Source organism: Ambystoma mexicanum, chromosome 5p, assembly GCF_040938575.1.
Source record: "Ambystoma mexicanum isolate Mex_15411 chromosome 5p, UKY_AmexF1_1, whole genome shotgun sequence".
Taxonomy (NCBI): Eukaryota; Metazoa; Chordata; class Amphibia; order Caudata; family Ambystomatidae; genus Ambystoma; species Ambystoma mexicanum.
In genome coordinates, this window is record NC_090930.1 from 1,025,208,371 (window position 1) to 1,025,224,068 (window position 15,698).

Genomic DNA, 15,698 nt, shown 5'->3' on the forward strand with positions numbered 1-15,698 from the left:
CGGGTTGACCTCAGAAAACACAAAATGATGTTCCCATGCTGCTATAAATAGGATGGCCAGACTAGGCCCAAAGACTGCGCCCCTGGCTGTACCTTGAGTCTGTAAAAATAATTGATCTTTGTACTTACAGACGTTCTTTTGAAGAGCTATTGTAAGCAATTACAGGATGAACTCTCTAGATGTATATCTGGGCAGAGGCTCATTGACAAAGAGTTACCGAATGCATGCAATAGCTTCCTCCTGAGGTATAGTCGTGTACAATACTCGTATATCTAAAGTGACCAGACCTCCTTGATGTGGTCGAATGCCCTAACCTCAAAGAGTTGGATAACGGAGCAGCTGTCTTTAATATAAGCCTAAGTTTTCTGGCTCAAAGGTTGTAAAAACTTAGCAATGTATTCACATATAGATGTACATGATACCAATGTAAGAAAACATGTTCACACTGGCTGCACCAATGTAGGCAACTATACCCACTTAAGAAGAACCTGTATTGACTTTGCCCACAATGCAAGATAAAATGAAAATCCACTGTTTGAAAAATAAATAAATGCCCCCTTCAGAGACACTCCCCCTAGATCCCAGCACTATGCACTTACATACAGCATTCATTCTTCCATTCATGCATGCCTCTAGAATATCCACCCTTCGCTCGCATTCACGTGCTCTTACAATCAGACACAGCTCCTCACATAGATGTGTTTTTTTTAATTCTTTTTCCTTACCTGCACAATGCCTCAGGGCTTCCACCACTGCCAGCACCGGTGCACATGCTGAACCCTCTCCGATTCCCGTGCAACCGATAAACGAGAACCCGAAAGCATGGGAAATACCGATCTCTGGCTTGTTACTTATGCACGCGGTGGGGCCGCAGCACCACAAATCAACACATGTGGCCCTCTCAATATACTGAGAGGTGCAGGAGATCTACCTGCATATTTGGGCCTACAGATCCCCTTTTGGCCATACAAGGCTGGGGAAGCAGAACTAGCCCCGGCCTTGCATGGTCCATTGGGCATGCACTGACTGGGGCACTGTAAGCCACGAGTACACCCTGTTTCCCTACAGGATGATGGCCTAAGAGAGCGTCCTTAGCTGCTTGCTGCAACTGAGGGAGCACACAGTGTTTTTAGTGGGCTGCCAATATTTATGCCTTGCCCACATTGTGTTTAGACGTTCCTAATTCTAGGCGAGACACTGCTGTTTTTTCCTCCTTCACTTTAGCTGGATGATCGCTTCTTGTCCTATGTACAATGCCTGATGTATGTCAGATCTGTACATTCCAAAAATGTCATTTTTTCAAGTATAGTTAAGGACAAAATAATGTGCTACTGAGTGCATTATTGCCTGATTCCTCTAATAATTTGCTGCTGTACTCTTTAATGGGTGAAACCACACATGCTCTCTATGCACGTGAAAGCAGGATCTTATGTATACTGTGATGTGTAAATCATTAGCTGCTGTCATTTGAGCAGGTGGAACCATAATGCGATGTTATCCGAACAAGGCACGTAATTATATGGTTGGTCTGTACATTGAGCTTTCACTTGGCTGTAACCGCCACCAGAGAATGCATGATCCCGTCCTGAACACTACTAGAAAGCCTTAGTTGCGGATGAAGTGCCGGCGTTCATGGCGACTTTTTATGGGAGCTTGTATTTCTCTGGAAGTAGCACCTGAGAAATGTTCTAATGCTTTCAGTGAAGGCCTGGTCGGTGCCAGACGCCCTCTGGGACGTTACAGGGACTCTCCAATCACCTGACGGCCGCTTCCCTCAGGGATCCAGCGCCACATCAGAAGCTTTCTCAAAGCTGGACTCTGGCTCCACTTTGGCTTAAATAGTAGTGTGGGTCTCGCTCCTTACTTGCTAGAGAATGTGTATAACTACATTGTCTCGACATATCCTTTTAAATTTATGATTCCTGTTTTTCCCGGGCACCATGTTGTATTGTAAATATAAAAGTACCTCGACACAAATGTTTACAAGTGACCTCCTCCACAGCATTCTAATTTGTTTTGCCCCTTTGTCCTCTGTTTTCAGGGTTGGCCGAAGGATTGTGCTGCTCTCCTCCGTTGCATTGAACCTGGTTTTTGGACTGTCTGTGGCTCTGTCGGTCAACGTGACCATGTTCAGCACTCTGCGGTTCTTCGAGGGCTTTTGCTTGGCCGGAATGAATCTTTCGCTGTACGCACTGAGTGAGTATCTACTTTATGCCTTTGCTCTTAGGGGTTGTGGTGGGTGGAATATCAAAGGGAGTTGACACAGTTTCTGAAAACATCACGTCTGTAAATGCTAAGCGACTTTCTAGCGTGTTGGAGCGGCGTCATGTTCTCAGCTGTTGAGCACTTTGCCTAGTCTTCAGAAGGTCTGGAATGAATCTCAAAGTTGCATCTTCAAGATCTGAATCCACTCCATGTTTTCAGGATATCCAGACAAAGTAAATTTCGAATATAGTGAATCTAAATGGCAGTTATTTTTCACGTTCAATGTTTTTCCAGAAAACCTGCATCCTGATTCATTGAATTATTTGCGCGTAAAATGCAGATTTCCACGCCATTCTGCCCAAAAATCCCCATACCTCAAACAGGGATTTTCGGGCTGAATGGCGTGCAAATCTGCGTTTTACGCGCAGATAATTCCATGAATCGGGCTGCTGGTGTGGATGGTGCTTTCTGGCTCTGTATTGAAGAACCCATCTTTTTCTGAATGGTAAACTTATATGCGTGCTTTCTCTTTAACAAATATATAATATGTATGTATGTGGCCTACACTGTGTTTTTTTTTTTCTTTCATCTATGCACGCTTACTTTTCCTTCGCTTTTTTTGCCTATAAAACACATCTATACCCTGTCTGACATGATGGCTTTGGGTGTTTTTGAGAAAGTTGGACAACATGGAACATTTTCCTAACAGATTTCGGGCATGTTAAACCACAACAAAAGTGTACTAATAATTCGTTCTTCGTGGCCGATTCCTTTGGTCTCTAGGCTTTGTGATCGCCGGCACCATTGCCCTTTCATTGGTACTCCCTTTACCGACCTCAGAATGATGAAAGGCTACTTTGGCCTTGCCACGGGATTTGAACTTGCGATGGCCAGGCTTGCCCCCATGTCTGAAACCAGTCGTTCCTTGTCTGCTATAGACCCGGGTATGGGGAGGCAACAGGGTGGGACGGTAGCAGGAGACATTCTGTACAAAACAGACATTTCTTGACCGTTGAAAACGGCAGGGCCCATTGTTAAAATATGTGTCGCAAACATCTGGCTCTCATAGTGGTTGAGACCATAGCTGCTTGATCGGATGTTAAGCCACTGGTGCGATGTGTAGGTTCAGGGTTGCACTCCGGAATTGGGTATCAAGTCTTGCAAATACCATTCCTGCACCTTTCTGTGGTGGAGGAGGCCTGGGAATACCTTGAAACCAGTTTGTTGGGCGTCTGACAAAGTAACTGAAAAGTACATCAACAAATGTCAAGGTTAATTACACTTTGTGTTCTAGAAAAAAAAGGGTAACATCTAGGCCTCTCTGTTCTACACAGAGCACAAATGAGCGTTTTGTCTACTGTGCAGTTTTACAGCTGTATCATTTGTCGATTTTGCTATTATGGCTGTTGCTATCACTAAGACATTTGGTTGATTGGCGGGCCTGTTTTGATTGAATTGTTATGTAACTGGTTTCTGGGTTTGAGACCAGGCGGGCACATACTGAGTTGCTCCATGCACTTAGGTTATTGAGTTCCATTTTGATTCTTTGCATTGTGGAACATGTAGTTTTGTTTTCACATTATGAATTCAGGACTACAAATTGCAGAAAGCAAAGAAAATAACAGGTCTGGAAAAACGACATGCATTGTGTGAATAGGTTCAGAGTGGGAGGAGTTTGTTTAAAAGTTCTCCGTTTTATTTCTGGCGATTTTAATTTTGCACCTTTTTTATGCATAACCGCTTTCGTGCATGAATATAGTTTGTGTCTTGCAAAATGTACAGTAGTTGGTTTCTAATGAGCGTGTAGGCGTTATGTAAATTCCCCATTGGCCTGTGGCGTTTAACTGCTTCATAGAGGCGGTGAGCACTGCTGTTTCAATGTTATGTTATGTTAGCGGTACTTGTATAGCGCACCGTCACCAACGGAATTGGTCCCCAGGCGCTCTGGAGGATCTGTAAACAGGAAGGGTGGGGGTAGGGTTAGTCGGGAGGAGGGGAGCAGGAGAGTGGGAGAAGTAGTGTGCTGTTGGCAGCTTCAGCTCGGTATACACAGAGTGCTGGGGTTTGGTGCTAGTATCGGATCGGATGAAGGCCTTGAGTGCTGTGGGTGAAGTTTGTGTTGTTGAAGCGGTGTGGTAAAGTGCGTGCGGATTGCTGGGAGAGAGATGGTTGTGTGGTTTTGTGTGGGTTTAAGTATGCAGAAGATTGAGGGTTGGGTTAGTGGGCTCTGTGTCCTGGTTCAGGTACTTATGAATCCGTTAGAGATACCTGTGGGTTTGGATGTTGCTGGTTCCTCGTGGGCCGACTCAAGTTGGTTGTATTGCGCTGATCCAACTGTATCCCATTGAGTATAATTTGGATTGGTGGGTGCGTCTGAACCTAATCTACAGGTTTGGTGTGGTACTAGGTGGTAGATATCTATTCTCTATTCTCAATGCCACAATATTGTAATATTGGTCGGTCAGAGACCCCGGGATAGACCTCGGGTTTGTAGCATTACAGGGTGTCTGATTCTTGACTGCTCTTGAACTGTTGGATACAGTGGCAGAGCCGAAGTTGACAGAGCAGTGAGTGCCCCCTCTGAGCCCTGCTCCTTCCCAGTGCGCCTCCTCGGTCACCCGCTGATCCAACACTATCACTTAAATTTTATAAAAGTGTCTGTGTTTATAAGTGTTTGCATGCGCGATTGCGTGTTTTGAATGTTATGCGCTGTTTGAGAAGAGATTTAGGGAAGGCCTGTGTGAATGTAGCTTTGTGTCTGTGCATGCACGACTGAACGATAGTGCACAAGTGCGGGGGAACAGGGCCTCACCAACTTCATGAAAGTGAAATAGTGAAAATACTGACCTATATATTTTGGGCACAGCTTCATTAGTGATGTATATACACTGTGAAGCTTCACGGAAGTGATTTACATCGATAACGAGGACTTGCATTGTGGGCACGGCGTCATGGAGTGCCAGGATGGGGTTTACTCTGGCAATGCTGCCCTGTACTGTGGTCACAGTCTAGTGAGAGTGATGAACGGGGATAATGCTGGCATGGATTGCGCCCCCAGCTGCAGGGCGTGTTCTCCAGGGCTCATTACTGGTCTAGATTGTGGATATAGCGCCATGAAAGTGGTGTGCAGTGGCAATCTGGCATGCATCATTGGCGCAGCTGTTTGGAAGTGACTTGTAAAACATATGTTGACCACGCCGGCGTTGTGAACATTTTATGAAAGGCTCCCGTGTACTATTAGTGATGTGTCGTTCATTACATTTTTCATGTTTTTCACGTTTTAACCCAGGGACACAATAGTAAAGTAACTCTGTATGCACCATTTTCTCAAACATTCTGCTGTCAAATTGTAAAATGCACCATTTCAACACATTTTTAAAAAAACATCCTCGGTGAGGATGGGAGGGCACCACTCTTAACCATTCTTAGCTTATTTGGGCTCCCGCTATGTAAGTAATTGGGAGTTGTTAATGCCCATCTAAAAAAAAAAGACTTGCCACCCGAGTGCTTCTCAGCTGTCCCCCTCCCCCTCCAACCACAAACACCTAAAACTGTCTAGACCGCTGGTTGGATTCCTATGGGTTTTTTTTTACCGATAAAGGCGTTTCATGCAAATCTTTTGATATTGGTGAACTAATGAAGCCTAAATGCTGCTTTTCACACCATTGCAATATGCTATGTGGGTGCACTTCGCTACCTACCGTCCCCATCATCACCATGAGACTGTGGGCGTGGGCTCTAGCAATGGTTAATGCTTTGGGGCTCGAGGGGACAGGCAGTCTTGAAGCTACAAGAGCAAGCTCCCCTTCAGCAGAGATTTTCCTGTGCTGGGCCTATAGGGCTGGCAGTCCGTTTGCTAGCATAGTGCAGGGCGCTACATTGGGTCACCTGCCCGGCACCTCTCACAAGTAGGGCGTTCCTCTGCCCTGATGGCTTGCTGCCCCCTCGCCGTGATACTGAAAAGCGCAAGGGAAATGTCTGCACCTTGAGGGCCTGCAGTAAGGAGTGTGATCGCAGTGCCTCAGACGCCTTGCTCCGATCATTATGTACACTGGTCTATCCGCTCCAGCCTTCAGGTGCTATGTTACCAGCTCTCCCCTCATAGATACCTGGCCTGCCTGCTGATTTTCATTTAAACATTGGAAACAAATTCTACGTTCAGACTCTTTTTGATCAACGTGTTTTAGCGATTTATTGTTTGTCAGGTTGGTTTATAATGTGAACTGTAGACTGTTAAAGTTGTGCCTAAAAATCAGAATATTATTTTATTCCTGGTAAGCCAAATATTAAACACGTTACTATTATCTAGACCTGCTTAGGTATGTGGTCAAGTGCTTAAATTGCACACTGACCATGTCCCAGATTCACCATGTAACCAAATTGTGAAATCCAACTTTCTTTTTTTTTTTACCTCCTCCCTCAGGCGAGGAGGTTAAATAGGTGCCGTTAGCACCCCATTGTCATTGAATGAGACCGCTGCCACGGGTTCATTCATTGGCAATGAGGCGCCTGCCACACCTTCTGCCACCACGCCAGCTCGGGGGAGCGCTTGAAAGACTCCCCTGAGCTGGCGTGGCAGGGGCAAAAGGCGCCCTGGGGGGCGTGGCGCTCCGGTCCGTCGCCCGGCTCGCCCCCCCCCCCCCCCCCCAGGGCCGGCTCTGGCCGCCAGCATGGAAGAGTTGCGATGCACAAGAACACTTTACGTTACATTCTAGTTGAAAGGAGATTCAGTAGTAAGGAGTAGTTTAAGTCCTAAAAGCAGTAGTTTAAGTCATAAAAGCATATCTCAAGTCTCTGGTGGCTGAAGCAAGGCTATTGCATCTAGTTCTACGATCGCCTGAGAGCGGAGTATTACAAAAATTACTCTGCGTCACTACGTGTTTTTGAGGCTGTACAATCTAGGTGAATGAAATGTACACAATGAATACATACACGCGACAAAAAAAGTGAACTTTTTTTGGACATTGTTGCTGGCTGTCCTGCTGTCTGCATGTTACTTTGAGGTACTTTAATTGCACGTTAATAAAACCAGCTTTTGTTTATGTTGCAATTGTTTTTCTAATGTTGGTGTAAGTTGTGGGGGTGTAAGTTGGGTGTTGATGGCATGGGGGCGCGTTCCTGTGCTTCTCCCAAGGCACAATCTTGTCCAGAAAATACCCTGCAAAGATGGGAATACAGTGTGAGGATGGAGGGAGAGGGGCAAGTGTCGCATGTGTTGATTATTTGCACGGCTCCATCTGTCTGCGGAGGCAGTCGCGTTACACCGCCCCCAGAGGAAGTGGGGAGGAAAGGCAATAAGGGGGCCTGGTGCCAGCATTTGGTACATTTCAGATCAGTTGAGTGCTAACGAGGCTTGGAGTGCTAGGGTGCAAGGTGCTCACAGCAATACAGAGACAATAGGTGCAGATAAGAACAAAAGACAGCTGCTAATTAGGAGCAAAGGTCGGAGGCGTCCTCATGGGGGCGTGGGAGGGGGGGGGGGGGCTTGATGAAGGAGCCCACAGTTCAAGTCCCTGCCCAGGCAGTGGTTAAGAGTTGCCCGACCTCATAAATAGATGAGTCTGTGGTAGGGTGACCAGATTTAAAAAAGCAAAAAAACGGGACAGGACAACTAACATAAAAGTAGGACTAACTCTTGAAAGTGGCTGTCAAGGCACTACACTTCAGTAGAGTTTGGAGGAGAAGGGGGTTTAAGTGTTATTGCTCAATGAAACACATACTATACTTAATTTTACACAAACTAACACTATCTTAAGTTGTACAATGCAGCATTTCTTCTGTGCGAGATTGTGCATTCCCGCCTGCCAGCTATGAAGACCTACTACCAAAAACCAGGACCACTGCAGTTTCCAATGGGAACATAATCTTGAGAAAGGGGGACAGAGCTCCAAATACCAGGATAGTCCAGGCAAAACCGGGAGGTCTGGGCACCCTAGTCTGTAGTTCAAGGTGCTAACACACAAGCACTTAAATGCAAAATTCTCAATATATACTGGAGACCAATCACGGACAATTCTTCAAGGACAAAGCAGCCATTAACAATCTTGGAAGAAAAGTGCTCGTAGCATTAGTTTATTGTAAACCTATCTCACCCAGCTAGTACTTAAGCACTTTTCAATATCCGTTTCACTTACCACAGTCTAGTTACGCACCTCAAGAAACGCAAACTAAAGTCCATTTGGATAGTATAATGCTCAAAACAAACGCCAGCTTGTCGCACGTTTTTAATAACGTATGACACACGGTTTTAATCTGGCATTAGCGAGTTTGCAGCTGTTAAAGGGCATCGCTGCGTAAGTTCACGAATGAGTCACTTGCTTGCTTGGAACTTTCATAAGCATTGAATATTTACGAAAGGGTCTGCTCTCTCGCCAGCTTGCGAAAAGGACAGGCTTAAAAAGCATTCTGCAATCGTGGACTGGTTCTATGCCTCTGGAGGTCAATTGCAGGCATGTGTGACAAATCGTTGAAGGTGCATCAACCTTGCCCTAAACACTGGCGAGGAGCACACAGAAAGCACACTCGTGTGCATGGGGGCTGCTTTCCAGGGGTGGACTGGCCTGTAGGGCACTATGGAGGTTTCCCGGTGGGCCTCTGCACCCTGGACCTCTTTTCTGTGGCATTTCCAAATGTTCCCCTAAGCAAAGGGTTGTGCTGAAAATGTGTAATATGGGGCCACTGAGAACATTATTTCCAGGGCCTCTTTTGGCTCCCGGTCCCCCCCTGCTGCTTTCCCAGTAGTTGCCGCAGGGCAATCTCACCCTGCTCATACACACTTACCGGGGTCCGGCTGTATTGTGCCAGCCTCCCTGTGAAGCTATGCAGTGACATTGAGTGGTTTTACTGTTCTTGAGTGTTTGACCCATCTGTGGCCACTACCTTTTCCCCACCAAATCTTTAAAATTGCTCCTCGTGGCAAATGTCACAGTATTCCTTGGTCTCTGCTTCCGCCTGGTCCTCCTCCCAGGTGTTTCAGGGCTGTTCGTGAAAGTGGCAAATGAGCCTTCACTCCGTGCGCTGTTCCCTGTCGTATCCTAAAAGCACGAGAAGCCATGTGTGCAGCCTGGCTTATGCTACTGGACAAGCCCAACCCTTTCCCAACTCCTTAGACCTCTTAGCAAACACTTTGACTTCAATTCTCTGCCTGCTAATCTTTCTCATGGCATCCACTGACGGAGGCGTAGACAGGGTAGGGCCTAAGCGGGCAAGGCCCACCCAGAATCTGTCAGAGCCCACTCGGCAGCGCTGTGTGGGTATTTACAGGTTTTAATGTCACTGTGGTGGGCCCAGCTACATTAGCCTCAGGCCCCGCTTGTTAGATGATCCTGGTCTGTCCACTAACCCACATTTGGCCCATAAAATCTGTTCTTCTTCCCTAAAACACTTTCTCAGCAATTGCCTGGTAGTGTTCCTCATGTAGTGTTGCTGATGCCCACCGGTCTCCTCCCACCCCATGCTACGACCCCAGCATATGTCACCCGCCCTTCAACTTTTCTAATATCGCAATAACCGCTCAATGCCAGTCATCGAATCAAACTACGGGATTCTCCGGTCTCTAAGTCAACGCACTGTAGTCCCACATTCATCAAACCAAATTCACATAACTAACTCTAGAAAAGTCGTTATCCACACATGTATTTAGTTATACTTCAAAATAAGGCCCCCGTGGACTATGTGTGTCTGTGACATAGTATATAGCCTTATTGGGAGAACCTCAGTACCTTTTTTAATCGTGTACAAGTACTACAAAATACCACTGCCAGTATATGACGCCTATTCTCAGAAAGCTGCACTGGCTGCCGGACCGAGCACTTTCACCAATGTATAAAGCCATTCATGAGGCATGTCCTGAACGCCTGAAACTGAAATGTAACCGTTACCTGCCCCCTCACACACACACTCGGGTCGCCAGATGACCGTCCTTTCTAAACATAAGGATTACACACACTAGCGCCATGGGGCGCTCCTTTCAGGTGCAGACTCCCAAACTATGGAATTCTCTTCCACATGATCTGAAAACAATCGAACCACTTCCAGAGTTTAGACGAAAACTGAATCTTCTTAATTAGTGGCCCATCACATAGGTCACTGCTCTTTCTGGATCAGCGGTGTTAGCGCTGAGATGCTTTTAGGCCATACGCGCTTTACATAGAACATACACATAGATGAAGAGCTATGCCCTTCTGGCATTGCCCATATTTGGGAACATGTCAACATCTACAAGTCTACCATATACACCATTTTCAAATAATCCTTCACAGTTCTAACTTCCGTAATATTTCCAAAATTATTAAAATACTCGACAACTTACATGCAACAAAATACCAGTTTTCTTCCCCCATGAAAGCCATTGGAACATTCCCATGGGCAAAATGCCTAATGGCTAAGTCGCGTGTTGGTAAGAGTTGGAGTAATCGGACTCTAACGCTCGTTTTCTCAACATTGCATAGCATCTTGATCACGTGGGGACATGAAGACGGGGCTGGACTGGCCTTTAGGGAACTCTGGAAATTCCCTGGTAGGCCTCTGCACCCTGGGCCTCTTTTGTGCGGCAACCTATTTTATTTCTAAATGTTCGCATAGGAAAAGGGTTGAGCTTGCTGAAAATATGTAATATGGGGCCACCTTGAACATTATTTCCAAGGCCCCTTTTGGGTCCCAGTCCACCCTGCATGAAGCGGTCACTCGTATTTTCAAATCTACATTACAGATCAAGAAGCCGGACTAAAATCTGCTCTCAGTTTAACAACCAAACTTCATGGAAAACAATTGCGTAAGAAACATTTCATCTAAAAGTATACAATTGAAAACAGAATTTAAAAAAACAAAATGTCATCTCCTGCAGCATTTAATCTTTTCAATTAAACTTTGGTTATGGAAATAAAACATAACGAAATCGGGCTTGTTAGGATCACTTGAGCCAAGGTAGCAGAACCTGTGACCCTGATCCATCAAGCGCCTTGCAGTGCTCTCGACAATCAAAGGAGCTGCTTTTCAATAACTTAACCCTGTTGTGCAATGCATTAAACAATATGAAGCTATACAAATAATTACATATAGTCGATCACCCCTCACAGATATAACAGCACAGGCAACCAATTAGCTGAAATAAAAATAACCCAGGTGTCCAATTAAAATGATTGGGTACCGACTTATTTGCATGGGCAACAAAGGAATGTCTTTTCAAAACATGAATCACACACAGAAAATAGATTGAAATAATATACATTTAAAGCTATTGACATTTTAAATTAGACTTAAGTGATCCACCTAAATACATCTGTACTGTCAGTACCTCAAGAGTCTTTGTAACAGTAATCAATTGATCAGATATTTGTGGTGCGCACGATCAGCAAAGCCTCCCCCAGGCAAGAACCGGCGACACTGATTTGCCATCCCCGTTGCCTATCACGTTAATAGTCCAAACGACCACATTACAGTAACTCGGCAACGGCGTTCAAGGTAAAACGATTAGAAATATGAAATAGACCGATAACAAACAACCCTTGTTAAAGTAAAAGGTTCCGAAAACATACAGTCCAAGTAACTGCATCGATGTTTGTCTAGCAAAAATTATTTCAAACGACATTATCTTAATTTCTAATAGCCATATCATGAATCTCCTGATGGAGAGCACTAGGCGCTATAGGGCCCACGGCACGAGTGCTCTTGTGGTTGCAAGAGCACAGTACTGCAATTTACTTAGGGGTGGGAAAAGGAGGAATACTCTGACAACGTTGGGATAACCTTCTCCGGACAACAAAATCCAGAGATGCCAAAGGTTTCTGGCATCATGTTAATGCAGGAAATAGTAGGGTGGACTTCCCAGCACACGATACCATCTCTGAGGTGGCTTGGGTCTCGCACTTTGGATCCCTGTACAGCAGATCCCTGTGCCTCTAAAGCCTTCAGCCAGGAGCCCGCCGCCCCCTGTATGTCGGATGAGAAAGCCACCGCTCCATTGGTGCTTTCATTACAGGACATTGAGAGAGCGTTAATGTCCCAGAAGCCGGGGAAAGCTCATGGCCCTATTGATTGGTTCAGACAGGAGCCTACCATATGGTTTCCCTGTCTGCTTAAGCTTTTCAGTGCTCTGCTGGATTCAGGCAATCCTTGTCCCAATATTTAAAAAGGGTGACAGTGGCTGCCCGGCTAATTATCATCCAATCTCCATCCTTGCTGCGGGGGTGAAGTTGTTTGCAAAGGCGGTTCTGGGTCACTTGGAGGCCTGGTGCCAGGAGGTGGGGGCCGTTCATCTCCAGGCTGGCTTCCAACGTGGTGTCAGCACAGTTGATCAGGACCTGCGGCTTGAGTTGATAGTGCAGAAGTACACAGTGTTTTAATGTATGAAAATCTGAAGATCTGAAGACTGCCTTTCACTGTATACTGAAGGCGGGCCTTGGGCTGCCCTGTCCAATTTAGATCTGCCATTGGGTATATTGGGTACAATACAGTCACTGTACTGCAACAACGCAGCAGCATAAGGTACTCAGCGGGGGCAATGGTAAGTTGAGGCCACTGTGCGACAGGGCTGTGTACTTGCCCTTGTCGTGTATGTCTTTTTTATCAACCGAGTGATTGAGGTATTACTGGCCGAACAGACTGATGCCTGTTGGGGGCTGCTCCGGATCACCGGGCAGCCCCATGCTCGGGTCGGGTGGCACCCGACAACACACACTCTTCGGCGGCGCCCATGCCGCATACTCAGGGGTGGGGGTTCCGCCCACCCCGCTCCAGAGCACCGGAGCCCCGCACACGTGGCCAGGTCCACCTGGCCACCGCGGCCCCGGCTCTGGGGGGCACCCAGGCCGGGGTCGCCTCCCCAACCCGCCTCACATGGCTGGGGGACCCACAGGGACGGCGTTGCCCGGCAGGGGCACCGTCCGGACGGCGTTGCCCGGCAGGGGCACCGTCCTTAAGCTGGGCCCCGTTCGTGGGTCCAGCACCAACAGCGCAGCACCAGCCTGGTGCAACAGGAACGACGCTGGAGCCAGAGTGGGAGTGACTGGCCAGCCGGAAGTGGCTGGCTTCTTTTATTATGTTGGTCACGTGGCTACTGCCACGTGACCCATTACAACATCCTGGGAGCTACCATGCTCCCAGGAGGGGTTCACATGCAACAATGCCCCATCTTTGGCGCTGGAGAAGATCCCCATTTTACTATTTGCTTATGACACGGCATTGCTTTCCCTAAACCCCACAGGGTTAGGGAAGCAATTCACTATTTTTGATGCATTCTGTATGGCAAATGAACCTGAGATTAATCTGCAGAAATCTCAGTCCATGGTGTTTTGCAAACCTCGTGCCAAGAAGCATCCTCGTCGGAAAGTGGTTTTGAGGGGCCGTTTAGTTTAACCCATTAACTGCCATGTGTCCCCACCCCCCCCCCCGTGCCAAGGACTTTTTTGGTGATTTCGGTATGTCGCCATTCAATCCCTTGTAACTTTTTTGTTACAAGAGATATCTTGGCCACAATTGGCCCCTTTTTTCCCCACATGTAGGCGATTGTAACAAGAATCCTAGTTTGCTGTGGGGGTGGAGGGGTGAGAGAAAATAACCAAAAAGGGAGAACATATTTTTTTTTCAAAAACTGCCAATAAAATGATGTACAAAGAAGCCTGTGTTTTTTTCCTTGTAAGAGCTAGGAACAAATGGTTTGCTGTGCTGAATTCCCAATTTTCCTGGCTTTCAAGAACAGGCTGTGTGGAATAGGACATGCGAGGGCGGAATGGAAGAAAAGGGTAGGAAAGCTGAATGGGGGGACAGAAAAGCATACATTTCTGAAAAGTAGACAACATTCCAACTTCAGGAAGGAGCGATTTGCGCAGATCAGGCAACAACTATATTGGGAAAAATTCCATAGTTTGGGGAAAAAGCAGGAAAATGACCGAAGAAAAGGTATGTGGTGGACATGGTTGGCTTGGTACGGCAATGGCTTCTATGAATTTTGAGAAAAACAATGCTCTGCTATATTCCCTCAAGGAAATTAAGTAAGGAAATTACATTTTTTGTAATGTTTCACAAAACAAGCAATACCACAAGCCAAAAAACAGAGCCATGGTACACAGGAGTTTTATGCTTACGCCTGAACAGATGTACTTAGCATGTGTAAATAAGGAAAACAAATGTGGTGTGGAAGGGCAAGCATACATTTTTTGAAAGAGCACAGGCAGACCTTTTGAGGGGTAGGTGACTTGTGCAGGTTACAAAAGTGTATAGTGCCTAAAGCAGCGACTAAATGTAGGTCACATTTGGGAAATTAAAGTGTTGTGTGACAAAGGGACGCAGCAAATGGGTGGAAACGTTATGAAAACCATGCAAACACAAAAAATATCATACGTTCCCACAGGTGTCCCGATGAAAACGGTACCTCACATGTGTAGGTGCACCCACCTGAGCGCAAAGGGGAAAGCCTAAAACAAAGGTAACCCAAAGTCTTTTCGCAGAGCAGAATTTCAGGAATTTTGCTCATGCGCACACCATACATATTTGAGTCTAGGGTGTTCAAGCCACCAAGGAAAACTGGGAACCCATGCATTTCTGAAAAGAGAACACTTGTGGGAATCCACAGAGGTCTGAGTTGCGCAAATCGGCCCAGGATGTATTCCCAGAACCCCCGGCAAAGTCTAGAATGTGGTGAAAAAAACACAATTTTCGCACATTTCACTCTGGTCACCCACCGAAACATGCCGCCAACAACGCATGGCCTACCGTCCCGCGTTCACACAGGTGTCCCGATGAAAACGGAACATCACATGTATGAGTGCACCTACCTGGGCACAAAGGGAAAAGCGTAAAACACGGGTAACCCCAAGTCTTTTCGCACAGCAGAATTTCAGGAATTTGGCTCATGTGCACGCCATACAGATTTGGGCTTAGGGTGTCCAAGCCACCAAGGAAAACTGGGAACCCCATGCATTTCTGTAAAGAGGACACCCGTGGAAATCCACAGAGATCTGACTTGTGCGAATCGGCCCAGAATTCATTACCCAGAACCCCTGGCAAAATCCAAATTTGGGGGGGAAAAACACAATTTCCGCACATTTCACTCTGGTCACCCACTGAAACAGGGTGGGCTGGGGGGGGAGGGGCTGAGGTGCACCCAATCCCCCCCTCATCACAAACAGATCCTGGTGGTCTAGTGGCATTGCTGGCTGCGGATTGTGCGCTGTGCGCGCAATTCGTGACCAGCAATGCTTTCAAAAAAGGTGGTGTTGGAAAGGGGAGAGCCTCCCCTTCCCAACGGCACCTCTCTCAATCTCCGGCTTGAAATACAGTCAGAAATCAAGGCAGAGGGGGAAGGGCTCTTAATTTCTTGATTCACCATGGCAGCCGAAAATTTCTGTCGCAGTGAATTCACTTTCAGTTTCATGCCCGCATGCATTACACACACCAACGTGAAACTGAAGGTAATCCAACCCCCGGGCCATGAAGAGGGACCTCCCCCTCACATAGCCCGGGGGTTGGATTACAGTTTTGAGCGATCCCTGCTT

General features: G+C 46.7%; 1 protein-coding gene across 1 annotated transcript in view; it reads left to right on the forward strand.

Moving 5' to 3' along the window:
• SLC22A23 (solute carrier family 22 member 23) overlaps nt 1-15,698 on the forward strand; it is an 857,723-nt gene that overhangs the window by 309,666 nt on the left and 532,359 nt on the right. Inside the window, exon 3 of the mRNA XM_069613506.1 lies at nt 2,042-2,196. Within this exon, the coding sequence (XP_069469607.1) occupies nt 2,042-2,196 (155 nt within the window). The remainder of the gene's footprint in view (nt 1-2,041; nt 2,197-15,698) is intronic.